The sequence below is a fragment of the Ailuropoda melanoleuca genome, chromosome 6 (assembly GCF_002007445.2).
Source record: "Ailuropoda melanoleuca isolate Jingjing chromosome 6, ASM200744v2, whole genome shotgun sequence".
In the NCBI taxonomy this organism is placed as follows: domain Eukaryota; kingdom Metazoa; phylum Chordata; class Mammalia; order Carnivora; family Ursidae; genus Ailuropoda; species Ailuropoda melanoleuca.
Window position 1 is genome coordinate 97,188,411 of NC_048223.1, and position 16,654 is coordinate 97,205,064.

The following is a 16,654-nucleotide window of genomic DNA, read 5'->3' on the forward strand; positions in this document are numbered from 1 at the left end:
CGAGTAATGAAATCAAGCCCCAGGTGGGGTGTAGAGATTACTTAAATAAGTAAAACTGAGGAAAAAAAAGTTTTTAGTGTCAAACTTTTAAGGACCACAAAAAGGATATGCTACATTTTGAAAGTAGATTTTTAAAAAATTTGTAAGATGGCATATGGTATTACTTATCAGATATGACAGAAACTTTTACTGTTGAAAGTGGAAAATATAACCACTAACCGCTAAGAATGACTAAAATAATTTATTATGGAATACATATTGTAGACAAAGTTACAAAATATAAATGTGTTTGATTTTGAAGTCTTTACTGAGAAAACAGTAGCATTGTATGGGCTATTATGATTCATAAAACCTTTGTTGCTATTGACCAGGGGAGAGGAAGGAGATGAACTAAATAAATCATTTAGAGAAACTGGAGTTTAAAATCCTGTAGTATGATTTCATAGAGGGAGAAATTGAGCAATACCTATAAAGGAATAAGTCAACAAGTTAGTTAGAAAAGGTTTGAAAGGGGCGCCTGGGTGGATTAGTTGGTTAAGCAACTGCCTTCAGCTCAGATCATGATCCCAGGGCTCCCTGCTCAGCGGGGAGCCTGCTTCTCCCTCTCTCTCTGCTGTTCATTCTGCTTCTGCTCTCTCACTCGTGCTCTCTCTCTCAAACAAGTAAAATCTTTAAGAAAAAAAAGGAAAGGTTTGAAAATCTAGGAAGTTGGGAAAGAAAAAATGTTGAAATGAAACAAGATTGTGATTAGACTCTCTCAGCTATTCTCATCTTTACCATCATATAACTATACTTATGTCTAGGTATCTTCTAAATTAATTTAAATTTCTTTTATTGAGGTAAAATTTACATAAAATACAGCTATTTAAACACGTACAATTAAAAAAATGTACAATTCGGTACTATTTAGTGCATTCACCATATCATGCAACTATGACCTGTATCTAGTTGCAAAACATTTTCATCACCCTATATCCATCAGGTAGTCTGTCCCTATTTCTCTTCCTCCCCCCAGTCATTGGCAATCACCGATCTGTTTTCTTTCTCAGTGGATTTACCTATTCTGGATAGTTCATACAAATGAAATTATATAATGTGGACCTTTTGTGTCTTATTTCTTCCACTTAGCGTAATGTTTTTGAGATTCATCTACTTTATATCATATATCAGTACTTCATTTCTTTTTATGGCTGAATAATAGTCCATCGTGTAAATGTTACATTCCGTTTATTCATTCCTCTGTTGATGGACATATGGGTTGTGTCTATCTTTTGGTTTCTAATTGTGCTGCTATGAATATTCATGTGTAAGTTTTTGTGTGAACACCTCTTTTCAGTTCTTTTGGGTACATATATAGGAGTAGAATTGCTGGGTCATATGGTAATTCAATGTTTAACTTCATTGAGGAACCACCAAACATTTTCCATAGCAGCCATAACATTTACATTTCTACTAGCAGTGTTTGAGGGTTGTACTTTTCCCACATCCTCTACAACACTTACTTACTTTCCACTTTTTTGAATATAGCCATTCTAGTCAGTTTGAGTGCCATGTCATTTGGTTTTGATTTACATTTCCCTATTGACTAATGATATTGAGTGTTACTTCATATGCTTATTAATAGCTCTTAGCATATATTCTTTGGAGAAATGTCTGTTCAAGTCCTTTACCCACTTTAAAATTGGGTTGTCTTGGGCGCCTGGGTGGCACAGCGGTTAAGCGTCTGCCTTTGGCTCAGGGCGTGATCCCGGCGTTATGGGATTGAGCCACATCAGGCTCCTCTGCTAGGAGCCTGCTTCTTCCTCTCCCACTACCCCTGCTTGTGTTCCCTCTCTTGCTGGCTGTCTCTATCTCTGTCAAATAAATAAATAAAATCTTTAAAAAAAAATAAATAAAATTGGGTTGTCTTGTTAAGTTGTAAGAGTCCTTTATATATTCTGGATACTAGACTCTTATCAGATATATGATTTACAGATATTTTCTCTCTTCCTATATTAATTTTTCCACCTGTGTCCTGAAGGTTATTTCTTCTTCTGAAAAATCTTGGCAATAAATACATTGCTAACTGTGCCTTTGCCACTTAGTCCTTCCTTAAGGCCTTCAAATACGCTCGTTATAAAAGACAATTGATGTTTCTTAAACTGAGTGCTGGGTACATGGGTGTCCTTTTTTTTTTTTTTAAGATTTTATTTATTTATTTGACACAGAGAGACAGCCAGCGAGAGAGGGAACACAAGCAGGGGGAGTAGGAGAGGAAGAAGCAGGCTCCCAGCGGAGGAGCCTGATGTGGGGCTTGATCCCAGGACTCCGGGATCACGCCCTGAGCCGAAGGCAGACGCTCAACGACTGAGCCACCCAGGCGCCCCCATGGGTGTCCATTTTATTTACATATTTTACTGTTACTCATATACAGGTTATATTCCTTCTTGCATGTATAAGAAAAAAATATAAAGGCTTGGCAATGCTGCTTCCTCTCGTTACTACCCCATTCTCCTATTTCTTTCCTCTCTCTTCACTGACATACTTCTAGAACAAATGGCCAATATTTCCGCCTTCATTTTATCTNTACCCCATTCTATTTCTTTCCTCTCTCTTCACTGACATACTTCTAGAACAAATGGCCAATATTTCCGCCTTCATTTTATCTACAGCTGATTCCTCTTTAATCCTTTGCAATACAACTTCTTTGCCCATCTTGAAATAATAACACCTTTGAGCCTCTGCCCCACCTCTGCCTTTATTCTTTCTTCCCAGGCGAAGTCACTAATGACTCACCTTGTTGCAATATGTAGATGACTCTTCGAGTCTCCAAACCTAAGCCCTAACCCAAGTTTTAGAACTCTAACTGTATCCTGTATATTCCCAGTCTTTTACTTTACCAGATATATTTCCCTATTAATCAGGTTTTTTTTTCCCAATCCAAATCCCATTTCTTCATAGTTTCAGTCGCAAGAGTTTTGTAGTGATTGCTGGTCACTACCTCTTCAATCGCTCCTTATATCTTATCACCTCTTGTGATTTCTACTTTAAACGCCTTTCATTTCCACTCAGTGGCGATCACCCCATTTTAATCCATTATCACAGGGTGCTGGAATTACTTCAACAGCCCCTCTCCGCCTGACTCCACTTCCTTTCCAAACTCCTTGAGTGATAATGGAAATTTTTAAGAAAAGCGATGTGATGAAACGTGGTGCTAGATAAGAAAGATTCCTTTGGTAGTATCGTGGAAGATGAAGTGGAGAAGGGAGGGTGTTGACATGAGCGATGAAGCCCTAAATTGTGGCAATGGCGGTAGGGAAGATGCATGAAAAAGAGTAAAGTCTACTGGTGATCAGTTGGAGCTGGAAGGACTTATATCTAATATCCTGTATTCTACTCCCATAAATTAAGTATGTCAATGAATTTTTGCTAAGGGAGGCAAACCCGTGCCTCTGTAAGAATTATCACGCTCGGAGCGAGCCAACCAGCCTCCAACATCCAGATGGCGGATCCCAGATTGGCCGCGGGAGCGTCAGGGAGCGGCCTCTCTAGCTCCTATCTCTATGGTTCGCGGAATCTCCAGGTCGCGGTTTGACCGGGCCCGGGTTTGCGCGTGCGCGAGCTTCGGCGCGTGCCCGCCCTCCCGCAACTGCCCGAAGCCCGGGGTAGGAGGGGTGGGTCTGGGAACGTTGCGGCGGTGGCCGCCGCGGCCCCAGCCCCTAGGGTTGCTCCCGGGCCAAGCCTGTGCCGGGGACTCTTCCGTCGCCTTCTCGGGCGGCACTCACCCGGCCCTAGATGGTGGGTCCGGAGGATGCAGGAGCCTGCTCGGGAAGAAACCCCAAGTTGCTCCCGGTACCGGCGCCGGAGCCCGTGGACCAGGAAGGGAAGATGATCCGGGCCACCGGCGGCTTTGGCGGAGGCGTCGGCGCTATTGAGCAGCCGGCAGAGGAAGAAGAGGAGGAGGAGACGCCGCCTCAGCAGCTCCTTCGGCGCTACCTCGCGGCGGCCGGGGGACAGCTGGAGCCGGGGCTGTGCTACTGTCCACTCCCTGCTGGCCAGCCCCGCGCCCCGCCGCCCCCTGCAGCTCCGCGCTCGGACGCCTGCCTGCGGGGCTCGGGCTCCAGGCACCGAGGCGCGGAGGTGGCGGATGCCCGCGCGCCGCGGCACAGAGGCATGACCAACGGGGACTCGGGCTTTCTGCCGAGCCAGGACTGTCGGGACCTGGAGGAGGCTCGCGGGCTGGCCCGCGCGGGCGGCCGGGATCCGTGCCACCGCCGCCTCCGCCCGGAGGGGCCTGGCGACGAGGGCGCGGACGGCGCGGGCAGCTCGTCCGACTGGGCCGCGCCGCTCGAAGACCCGCTGCGAAGCTGCTGCCTAGCAGCGGCGGACTCTGACAAGCCCCAGGGCACGGGCAGCGGTTCGGAGGGCAGCCCGGCCAGCGACGGTAGCAGCAGCGAAGACTTGGAGCGGCCGGGAGCCGGCGCTGGGGGTCCCGAGGAGGGCGCGTCCGCCGCCGCCTCGGCCGAGAGGACTAGCGGGGGCGCCGGCGCTGAGTCGCGCCCTGGCGTCTCGGACGTTCACGTAAACTCTCGGAACACGTTCGAGGTGAGCCGCGACCACCTGCCCCCAGCCGGGCCGCCGGTGCCCGCGCCCGCCGCGGAGCACGGCGCCGCGGGGACCTCGGCCCGCGCTCGACGGAGCGGCGGTTTCGCCGACTTCTTCGCCAGGTACAGCGCAGGCTGCGCCGGGGCTCGGGGCGGGCTCGGGGCCGGGGCGGAGGTCGAGGCCGGGAGCTGGCCCAGAGCGGCTTGGGGACCGCCTCCGTGCGGGCTGTTTGCTGGCGTCAGGACTTAGCTTTGATTTGTCACCGGGGGAAGAGGAACTGGGTCTGCATTGTGTTGCCTGTAGGAGAAGTTGCCAACTTTGTGGGGAGCGAATCTTTCTGTTCCCCTGTGGGCTGGAGATATACCTGCTATTCACACCTGGTTTCCGTGTATTCAGGTCCTGGCAGTGTGCTAATGCCACAGCTGCAGTTTTGCCTCCTCCGGAAAAGCAGACAACTTGCTCGGTTCTCAATTTATTTTTTCGGTAGTACGAGGATTAGAGGTTGGGGGGTGGGGGTGGGCGCGGCGGTCTGTGTGTACGGGTGTGGTTGTGAAAGAGAAAGGGAAGTCATTTTGCCAAGATGTCTATTTGTGTGGAGTGTAAACCCATTCAAGTGGCTTGGGAATTCTTGAAATTAGAAGTGAGTGTGTTGCACAGTGTTTAACTGTTTCAGTGGCCTTTATTAAAATGCAGTTTGGAGTTTAGAATTTGATTCCAGCCGTTGAAGCCAAATTGCTGTGGCACTTTATCTAGAAACTACCTTTTCTATACTTCCGCCAAATAGGCCTACAATTTTTTCAGCAACTTTTTAATTTTTGATACCATTGTATTTGTGTTTTGACCTGTTACTCTTGACATTAAGTTATGGTGCTGGACATGGCAGATTTTGGAATAGGGCTTTGGATAGGGATAAAATACTCCTCCTATTGCACATTAGTGAAATGCCAATTTTCCCGGAGTCAGATCCTGCTTGGTAACGCTTTTTTTTTTTCTTTTAATCTCTAGGCAAATAGGAAAGTATTCCCAACTTGTAAACTCTCCCTTTCAGAGTTCTTCTGTGTTTTTGTTTCCTCTTCAGGATCTTGATAGAAATGAAAAAAACAAATTGTGCAGCTCCAGTTTTAGAGGATTATACAATCGGTTTGCATTTTTGTAGACACACCCCAATTTTCTTTCTTTTTTTTTTTTAAAGATTTTATTTATTTATTTGACAGAGAGAGAGAGACATCCAGCGAGAGAGGGAACACAAGCAGGGGGAGTGGGAGAGGAAGAAGCAGGCTCATAGCAGAGGAGCCTGATGTGCTCAATCCCATAACGCCGGGATCACGCCCTGAGCTGAAGGCAGACGCTTAACCGCTGTGCCACCCAGGTGCCCCACACCCCAATTTTCTAATTGTAATTATTTTTTATTTTATTATCCCTTATTTCCCCTCCTTTGTATGAATTTACAAAAATTTATAAAGTTGTTTACGTTGGGAAATGGTAATTTTATGTTACTCGTAGGACAAGATACATAATAGATCTGTATTTGTGTCTATAGTTGCAAAAATATATGAAAATATACTTAAAGCGTATAGCGGCAATATTTTAAAAGTTTGCAAGGTGAGCCAAGTTTATATATTTGTGAACTTTGGGTGTTTTTTGGTCATGTTTTGATGTCAGGTGTCAGGCAATTTAGACCTGGAAGGGGCTTTGGAGATCGCTGATTCAGTCAGTGTACCCAGAATGCCTGCTTTGTGCCACCATTGGGAATAGAGATGATTTGGACAGCGGAGTTCAGGTTAGTAGGTATTAAGTTTGAAGACAGATACATATATATGCCTTGCAAATTATGCACAATAACAAAGCAAATCTATTATAAGAGGTTTTCATATTAACAGTAGGGAGGAATTTTGGTATATTAATTTTTTTCTTTAATCTGTAGACTAATAGGATTCAGTTAATATAGCTAGCCGACATTCATATAGCCACATTAATCATGTGTATCAGAGCACTGGATTTGAAGTCAGAAAACAGGTACCGTGAAGTTAATTTCTCTAAGCCTCATTTTTTTTAATTGACATCTGAATGTCAAGATTCTAGGTGTCAATTACTTCTTTGTATAACATACTTGGGAAAGGGCACAGTCAGAGACACAATTTTTCTTTTAGCATTTAACCAAAACCTTAACTGGATTCAGAACACCTTAAAGGCAGAGACTATGATATTTATCTCTGAGTCTACAGTATCTAGCAGTGGTATCGAGAACCTTGCTCAGTTTGTGTTGAATTGGCAACTTTTATAGACTCTTCCTCTTCACTATTCTCTAGGTAGTGTAATTTTGTTTTTTGTCAGTAAGCCCACTCCGGGCTTGCGCTCATGACCCTGAGATCAAGACCTGAACTGAGATCAAGAGATCAACTAACTGAGCCACCCAGGGTGCCAGGGTGCCCCAAGTAATTTTGAAGATATCTCCCATCCCCGGGCAGAATGATCAGAAATTTCCTTTGCCTTGACAACCTAAGAGGTTTTTTTGTTTTGTTTTTTTTTCCTTTCATGTGTACAATTGTCATTCTTAACTCTGGAGCTCCAGATGAGGGATCCCTTTGGGGATATCTTATTCTAGGATGTATTCTTGTTCTTGGGTGCAGCCCCTACCAACTGCCACTTCATTTTTTGATGAGTGAGTTCACTGTCTACATAAGGTAGTTTAGGTAGCTAATGGCAGAGTTGCAATTAGAAACCAGGATTCCTGGGGTGCCTGGGTGACTCAGCTGTTAAGCTTCTACCTTCGGCTCAGGTCATGATCCCAGGGTCCTGGGATCGAGCCCCGCATTGGGCTCCCTGCTCGGCGGGAAGCCTGCTTCTCACTCTCATACTCCCCTTGCTTGTGTTCCCTTTCTCGCTGTCTCTCTCTGTCAAATAAATAAATAAAATCTTAAAAAAAAATAGAAATCAGGTATCCTGATTTCCAGACCAGGTTAACGTTCGATCACAATTTATATTCACCTGTGGCTTTTTTCTCTCCCACCTAATTATCCTTCATCTTTTCCTTCTTTCTGTTTCCTCTCTTTCTCTTAGCCTGGCAAAAATCTGTAGCAGAAATACTTTTAAGGAATAGTTTTCATGTTTATTTTAACTTAAGAGAGGGGAACATTTTACAACGATTTATCTATTACTACAAAGTTAACTTCAATTAAGACACATCATTGACAGAAGCTTCATTGAGTAGGATAGAAATTCTGTAGGAGCTAAAGGAATTTGGTCCAGGATGGGACTGCTTTCCATCTCCTACTTTCCTTCTTTTCCAGATGAGGTGAGTTCTAGTTCAGTCCCTGTTGGGGGCTTGCCTCAGCTTTATCTGGGACTCTCTCTGTGAATGGTGACTTGACCATGGGAGCCCCACAAGTAATATTCCCTCAGAGCCTTTGTCTTTTCCGTTCATAAATGTTTGAAATGCTAGGTGGGGAGCACCTGGATGGCTCAGTCATTTGAGCTCGGACTCTTGGTTTCTGCTCAGGTCATGATCTCAGGGTTGTGAGATCCAGCCCTGTATCCGGCTCCATGCTCATTGGGGAGTCGGCTTCAGATTCTCTCCCACCCTCTCTGCCCCTCCACTGCTCTTGTATGCTCTCTCTCTCAAATAAATAAGTAAATCTTCCAAAAAAAAAAAAAATGCTAGGTGGGTACACTACCCCTACTGTCACCAACTTAGCAGTAAGAAGGAGATGAAAACTTAAATATTTATCATGTGTTTCCAGGCTAGCCTTTGTTCTTTAAGGATCTGTTTATTACTCTTTCAAAACTAAAATAAATTTAAGTTATTTTTATGGGTACTTCAAGCAAATTCATGTCTTAATTTTTTTTCAAACTAGAAAGGTTTATTTTTTTAGATAGGTACACCCTTTATAGATGTACTTTTTAAGCCATTTAATACTTTTGAGTTTTGTTCAGATTGCACTGGCACAGTTACTGTTACTTAGAAACACACAGGTATCTGTTGCCAGGTAGTGCTGATACTTTTTTTTTTTACAGAGTCTTCATGTGAATCATGAGAATTTGGTGGCCTTAGCTAAGGTAGAGAAGAAAGTATTGAAGATTTTGTCCTTCCTTTTAAAAAGAGAATTGACATTATAGATTATGAAACATACAGATCCATGTAGCTTTTTCTGTAATTATTGACTTCTGAAACTTACTAAATGTTGTGCTAAAAGATTATTTTCACAAAACTCTTTTTATTACAGGTAGGCTGAATAAGGAAGACTAAAGGCTGTTTTAGTGATTTCCTTTTTTAAAATTTTCTATTTTATTAAGTAGGCTCCACACCCAACCTGGGGCTTGAACTCACCCCCCAGAGATCAAGACCTGAGCTGAGATCAAGAGTCAGACCCTTGGGGCACCTGGGTGGCACAGCGGTTAAGCGTCTGCCTTCGTCTCAGGGGTGATCCCGGTGTTATGGGATTGAGCCCCACATCAGGCTCCTCTGCTATGAGCCTGCTTCTTCCTCTCCCACCCCCTGCTTGTGTTCCCTCTCTCACTGGCTGTCTCTATCTCTGTCAAATAAATAAATAAAAATCTTTAAAAAAAAAAGATTCAGACCCTTAGCTGTCTGATCCACCCAGATGTCCCATACAATTTTTCTTTTATTTTTTTTTGAAAAAAAATTTTTAAAAAATTTTATTTATTTATTTGACAGAGATAGAGACAGCCAGCGAGAGAGGGAACACAAGCAGGGGGAGTGGGAGAGGAAGAAGCAGGCTCATAGTGGAGGAGCCTGATGTGGGGCTCCGATCCCATAATGCCGGGATCACGCCCTGAGCCGAAGGCAGACGCTTAACCGCTGTGCCACCCAGGCGCCCCACAATTTTTCTTTATTTAAGGTTCTCAGAAACAACAAAATCATCCATGTTCCTTTTTCCACCTAGAATTTATGCTAGTTGGCAAAATCGTAATACACCTGACTGAACCATCATAGACCTCTGTCAGATAGGGCTCCCTTATTTGTTCCACAGCGTGTATTCCTCCCAACCAACTAAAATAAAAACCTATTTCTCAAAATATTCCTTTTTCAACATTTCAATAAAGAAGAGGCAAAATATCAAATTTCTGATAAGTTTTAAAAGATTTTTATAGCTCCACAAATCAAGCATTTCTTTAATACACGTGCGGTATAATTATTTGTAAGGAGAATGAAGGAATATTTTGATCTAGGTATTAAATTTTTGTTATTGCAAGAGATTATAAAAACTGAAAATATTCTTTTCTGTGTCACTAATGAAACTCCTTTGGACATTATATGTTATAATTAAAATATTTGAAATTTTTAGAAAAGCTGAAAATAATATGTAATTTATTGCTCTAGAATAAAAATAAGGCTCTTTTTAAGATTTTAGAGTGTTGTGAAGCTACCCATTATATTAGATTGAGGAGCTAATGGCTCAAGAGCCTTTTGTATTTGTTTCCTGTGTTTGATACCCACTTCTCCCCCCCTCCCCCAATCCTGTGTTTTCTTAAAACACAGAACATTAAACCACTGGAAATCCAGCTCTGGTTCAAGGACATTACCTTATAAATTCATGGTTTTAGGGTGGATGGTTAGAAATGTGATAATCTAAATATAAATCAGGTAGAAAATACTGGGAAACTCCAATTTTTCTGAAACTAAGATAATTTTAAGATAATGGGGGGAGGGGCAGAGGGAGAGGGAAAGAGAGAATCTTATGCAGGTGCCAGGCCCAGCACAGAGCAGACATGGGGCTCAATCTCACAACCCTGAGATCATGACCTGAGCTGAAATCAGGAGTCAGACGCTTAACCAACTGAGCTACCCAGGCACCCTGAGACTAAGATAATTTTAAGTGCTTAAATATTATTTTGAAGTGCTAAATTAAATAAACATTTTTAACACTATATCCCAATGACAAAGCAGACTATTACTCCAGTACTAACTTGGAGTTACTTGTTTGGTAGAAATTTTCTCTACTGTTAAAAATGGGCATAGAGATTTACTTTACTTTTTAAAATCCCCCTTTATTTTTTTTGGATAGTTTTAGATTTACAGAAAAGTTGCAAAGATAGTAGAAAGTTCTGGTATGCTCCTCACCCAGTTCCCCTATTGTTAATATCGCATTACTGTGGTACATTTATCATAACTAAGAAACCAGCATTTGTACATTGCTATTAATTAAACTTCACACTTTATTCAGCATAGAGATATTGACTAAAAGATTTTTATTTGGGGAGCAGTTGTGTTTTACTGTACAATAAGAAATGTTTAAAGCAGAAGGGACTTCAGGGATCACTTTATTCATTTAATATCCTATGGAAATCAACAGTGCTGTTCATCAGAGAAACCTTTTATTTGCTAGACATCACCTAGTAAGGTATTAATTTAATATTGGAAATAAGTTAGACATGGTAATTAGTTGTTCTTCAGGTGGACCAAGGGCATTGATTTTCAAGGCTTTTTAGTTCAGACTATTCGAGGCAGTATTTAACAACCAGTACCTACCTATTTGCCTCTGGAAAAAATTATGAAAGCATATCTTAATTCTACATAATTTCATATTTTTCCAAAGTTATATTGATGTGCATTTTCTAATTCTGGAAATATTCCTGTGGCTACTAAGGGTAGGATTTATTTTTATTTTACAATTATTTGCCTACAGTCAGATAGCAAATAAATAAAATAATCAGAACGAGAGGGTGTCTGGGTGGCTCAGTCAGTTAAGCCTTTTGCCTTTGGCTTGGGTCATGATCCCAGGGTCTTGGGATCGAGTCCCACATCTGGCTCCCTGCTTAACCAGGAGCCTGCTTCTCCCTCTCCTCCCCTCTTGTGCTCTCTCGCTCTCTCAAATAGGTAAAATCTTTAAAAAACAAAAACAAAAACACACAAAAAAACAACTAGAGTAAAGATGTGATTCCTAGGGCTTGAGGCGAATATACTGATTTCTACGAATCATGAGAAGTTTACAAACAAAAACATAACTTATGGTGTAGTAAAAATGCTATTGGCTTGAGAAATGAGAAATTTGATTTTTGCCCTGGGTAGCTTCTGCCATTAGATAATTTTGTGACCTTGGGCAAATAACTAAATTTGTAGACTTCAGTTTCCTCATCTGTGAGATTAGGAGATTCCGAGTCCCTTCCAGCTCCAATATACTGTGATATTATATCACATGATTTTCTTGCAATACTATTGTAGACCTAAAATTTTGCCAGCTAACTATTACAAATGTGAACTGAGTTAAAGATGGTGTTTTAAAAAACAGGATGTTTGTTTCATCTGTAAAATGAGAAAGTTGCCAGAGATAGAAATATCTCCAACTCTAAATTCTGCCTTGAAACTCTTTCCACCACCTTTCCACGCCTCCATAATGGTGCACATGAATGACCTGGCAGATGCCCTCAAGAGCATTAACAATGCAGAAAAGAGAGGCAAACGCCAGGTTCTTAGAGATCATGCATCCAGTTTCTAACTGTGATGATGCAGCATTGTTACACTGGCGAATCTGAAGTCATTGGTGATCACAGAGCTGGGAAAATTGTTGTGAACCTCATGGGCAGGTTAAACAAGTATGGAATCATCAGCCCCAGATTTGATGTACAACTCAAAGATATAGAAAAATGGCAGAATAATCGGCTCCGATCCCCCTACTTTGGTTTCATTGTACTTACAACCTCAGCTGGCATCGTGGACCATGAATAAGGAAGTTGAAAACACACAGGAGGGAAAATCCCAGGATTCTTTTTCTAGGGATGTAATATGTATGTGCAAATAAAATGCGTCAATGAAAAAAATATATATTCTACCTTGCACATTTGTTTCAGTAAAGGTCTAATTCTGCCCCAGAATAATCATGCTGAACATCAGTAATCTTTGTTCAGTTTCTTGTATATAGATAGTATAGACCAGCAGTTCTAATTAGAAAATTCTAGATTTTTTTTCTTATAATTTCTTTGGGGTAGGAGAGAAAATAGGTAAGTAAATTCTAGTTGATCAATGTAGTGGAATTTGAGACCTTAACTTCCGGACCGTGAGTTATTATCTCAAAGGTTGCCAGTGTTCTACTTTGGCAAACTGATAATCTAGTGCAATAATTCCAAGCTTTAGTTATACTTCAAAATCACCTAAGAGCACATTTTTAAAAATTAGTTTCTCCAGAATACACAGCTCCTACCTTGTTAAATTCAGGGGACTTGCTTTTTTGGCAAGATGGCATATTCAAAATACGGGATAGTGTAGTGTTAAAAGTGCTGGTTCTGGAGTTAGACTGCCTTGGTTTGAATTAGCTTATCTGCTATATGATTCTGCATAAGTTACTTGACCCCTCTAGATCTTAGGCAACTCATCCATAAAGTAAGGATAATGGTGATACCTACCTCATGAGATTGTCCATGAGATAATGTTCTAGGTGTGTTGTATTTCTTATCTGGCATATAGTGAAGGTTCAAATGTTATTATTCAAACTTTAGTGTGACAGCCGCAGTCCCATCCCCAGCTTCATCACTGAAATCCATTGGTTTAAAGAAAGGAAGAGATGAGTGGATTTTTTGTGTACTACTTGAAGAAACATTACACAATTTGTGTAGTAGATTTTTAAACATAATTGGTGTTTGGGATTGTATGGGAATCGAAGTGGATTGTATCGTTTTCTAAAATTTCCAGAAGTCTTGAAGCTTTGACTAAAAAGCAAATCTGAGAAGGAACTGAAAGGAGGGAATATTGAGAAGGATTAAAATATTTGTATCTTTTATTGTTGTAAGGAACTTACAGACAGGCAAAGCCAATTTTTTAGTTTAAGTTCATGAAATGTTTAGCTTGGCTCACTTATACATTTCAAAGTTAGTATGTTGTGGTGGGAAAGCTTAGGGAAGAGTGGAAACATTTGGAGATTTTGAGGTGACACATCTGTTACCCATCTCCAAGCGTATTGGGAAGGGGAAGGTCAGTCCTTTTTGAGGCAGCTTATTTCTTCCAAGGAACTCTGCTAGCTACCCTGAGTTGTCCCCCGGTAATTCGGATTGATAGTTGCTTGGACCCTACTACGGTAATTCCTCAACTTCAGTGTTTAAAATTGCGTGGAGGGAGGAGGTTGTTAAGAATGTGGATTTCTTGAGCTCCCCCTCAATTTTTGATTCACTAGATCTTGGGTGGGGCCCAGCAGGAAACCAAGTATTTAACAAGGACTCCCTAGTGATTCTGATGCAGGTGTTTGCCAGACTATAATTACTGAAATAATTGCTGATAGGCAGGTCTCCTCAGATAATAACTGAAAGAAGGTGAAACGTGCATTTATAACTCATATTACCTTATCGATTTAAAATTGGGTCATATGTAGGTCCTCCGTAATTGGTGAGTGTAATTACCGGTACGGTAGAGAACAGGTAAATATAAATGTAGAAGTATTTTGCTAACTTTCACTAGGTTGAGAAGTTACCTCCGCCTGATTAAATCTTAGTTTCCTTTTTATTAGTGGTAAGGGTCTTTAACTTTGATTTTATGCTGTGTAGATAGCCATGTTTGCCTGTTCTGTGAAAAGCTTTAACTTTCAAAACCTTACTCAGATCTCTTTACTGTGGAGACATAACTTTACCTCTCCTTATTTATAGCTTATCAAAAAAGGTGTTAATTTTCCTTCCTTCTGCTGCTAGTTCTAACTCTTTTCCATGCTTTTAAGAAAAAATCTTGCAGATTGCATGTCGTTTATTTCCCTTTAGAATTTGCTGCTTCAGCCTTTCTGAGACTTCTTATTTCTGTGGCCAAAAGAAGAAAGAGAGGGAAACCCATGTGACTGTCTGGGTTTTCAGCAGGCTCTTTCCTGCAATTAAGAGAAGTTTACCTTAGGAAACCAAGCTACAAGTTAAACGCTCCTAGTTAGAGCTAGTTTGAGAGTGAACTTGGTAATGTGTTTAAATTTATCTTTAAATTTGGCTTTTCGCTTTCTTTTTAATTTGAATTTTATTTTGGGAAACATTATTGGCTAGAATATATTTCCATCTCCCTCTTTCTAACCCCACAGAGATTAAAACATTCTGAGTTTGGAACTGAACATGATAGTTTTGAAATCAATTATGTGCTATTTTCTCATATTTTCCCAAATAATGTAATGTATAACTACCCATCATACATTGGGAATTATTTACTGTTTCCAAATCTGGTTTTCATCTAGACTGTAGTCATCTTCTAGTCAAGCAGGGGAAATACTTTTATTGCCCCAAGAAAAAGGTATTCAGGGACTATAAATTCAAAAAATTTTTTTGTAAGAAAAACAGAAAATGCTCATATTTTTTTGACTTAAAAAATAGAAATTTATTATCTGATAGCTCTGTAGGTTAGAAGTCTAACATGTCTCAATGGACTAAAATCATGGTGTCAGCAGGGCTACATTCTTTACTCAAGAGGCTTGAGGGGAGGGTCCATTTCCTTGTCTTTGGAAAAGCTTTTATTATTTGCTTTTTGAAAAACAGGACAGGAAATATAAAATAAAACTACTAAGGATAAATATGTTGTTTCCATACTATTCCAGTTAAGGTGGTAAGGAAAAAGATAAAATTGGAGACTGAAGTTACAGTTAGAGACACTAAAAGCTGTTAAGAGAATGAGTTTGAAGACGTTTCTACAGAGAAAAATTGCTGAGGAGAATACAATGTTAGTTGGAAGTTAGCTCTGTACTTTGGCTGCTAGGCTTCAGAATATTACTACAGATTATCCCCATATTTATTTTCTGCCCAGTTTACCTCAGTGCCTTTGTAGAGGTTTCTGGCAATTTCTTGCCTTAAACATATCTGCTATGCCTCCCTCTTAACTTCCCTAATGTCCCCATCCTCTCATGGCCTCTTAAGAGGTCATATTGTGCAGCAGAAATATTTTTTAATGACAGGTTTTGTGTGTGTGTGTATACCTATATATAGTATATATATATGATGTATATTATGTAAAATACCCTATATATGGTTTAATATAGGCTCTAAAAGTTTAGGTGCTAGTATGATAGATTCAGATATTAAAAAGTACTATTTTATGCAATGTGTTCTTCCTTGAGTTTCAGAGTTAAAAGGAAAATTTTCTACAAGCACCATGGTAACTCTAGCAAACAGAATTAAAATCCCTCTTACCCATAAGGAGAAAAGTAATTGCTCATTAGCAGGAAGATAGATTGTGTAGTGTTAAATTTAAGTTCTGAGGTAAACTGTTGAAGTTTTAAGTCAGTAAAAGGTCTCAGCTGAGTAGTTTCTGTATTTTTGAAGAGTGATAAAATGTAGGTTTTTAAAATGTAATGCTCTTTTTTTTTCTTACATGGCCCTTGACACTCACCCCTGTTGGATTGACTTTACCTCATTGGTACTACCTAGGATTAAAGAGATTGAAATCCTGGGTATTGTTTGGAAAACAAAGATTTGTTGTGATTCAGAATTGGGTGTTGGGAACCAAAATTTGTTATCAAAGACAAATAAAATTTTTGATAGATTATTATATAAGGTAACCAGCGCAATAATTGAACATACAATCAGAGAATAATGGCCATCTCTGTGATATATTCACAGAAATGCATTAATACTGTCGAGAATACTTAGGACAGCAATTAACTCTCAAAATTGGGCATACAAATAACTGAGAATTGTACTGCAGGAAGAAACAATTTTAGAAAGTAACCACTATTACATTTTCCCTAATAAAATAATAACTAGCTATATATTTAATGAGGAGATAAGATTGTTTTGTTCTAGGAGACCAACACAATGCAATCTTTTGATTTAGTTGTCTATTTAATGGAAACATCATAACACCATGTAGAAAGAAGAGACACTTACCTTGATACTAGAGGGATTTCAACTATGCTACTGGAAGATAAGTTCTATCGTGCATGCCATCAGTTCAAGAAGTACTTCTAGGTCAGGCCTCAGCAAAAGGTCAACAAAACAAATGAACAACCACCACCACCACCCTAGAGCTAAGTGTGTTTGCCTCTTTATTCTTAGAAAGTTTAGGCACCTGATGGATACTGATGGATATTTAGCTCTGCTTGAATTCTTTCGCTAACAAGGAGGTCAGTTTCCTCAAGGCAGCCTATTGAGGGTATTAATTGTT

At 40.6% G+C, this 16,654-nt stretch overlaps 1 protein-coding gene and 1 pseudogene across 4 annotated transcripts in view; both read left to right on the forward strand.

Moving 5' to 3' along the window:
- The first annotated feature begins 3,588 nt into the window (after positions 1-3,588).
- TBC1D12 (TBC1 domain family member 12) overlaps positions 3,589-16,654 on the forward strand; it is a 104,873-nt gene continuing 91,807 nt past the window's right edge. The window contains exon 1 of one of the 4 annotated variants that reach the window (XM_034662970.1): positions 3,589-4,584. In XM_034662970.1, coding sequence (XP_034518861.1) covers positions 3,775-4,584 — 810 coding nt within the window. In that variant the 5' untranslated portion in view covers positions 3,589-3,774. Of the gene's footprint in view, positions 4,707-4,755; positions 5,048-16,654 lie in introns of those variants that run through there. The other 3 variants (XM_034662969.1, XM_034662972.1, XM_034662971.1) reach the window with 3 other exon arrangements.
- LOC109489123 lies at positions 11,417-12,319 on the forward strand (annotated as a pseudogene).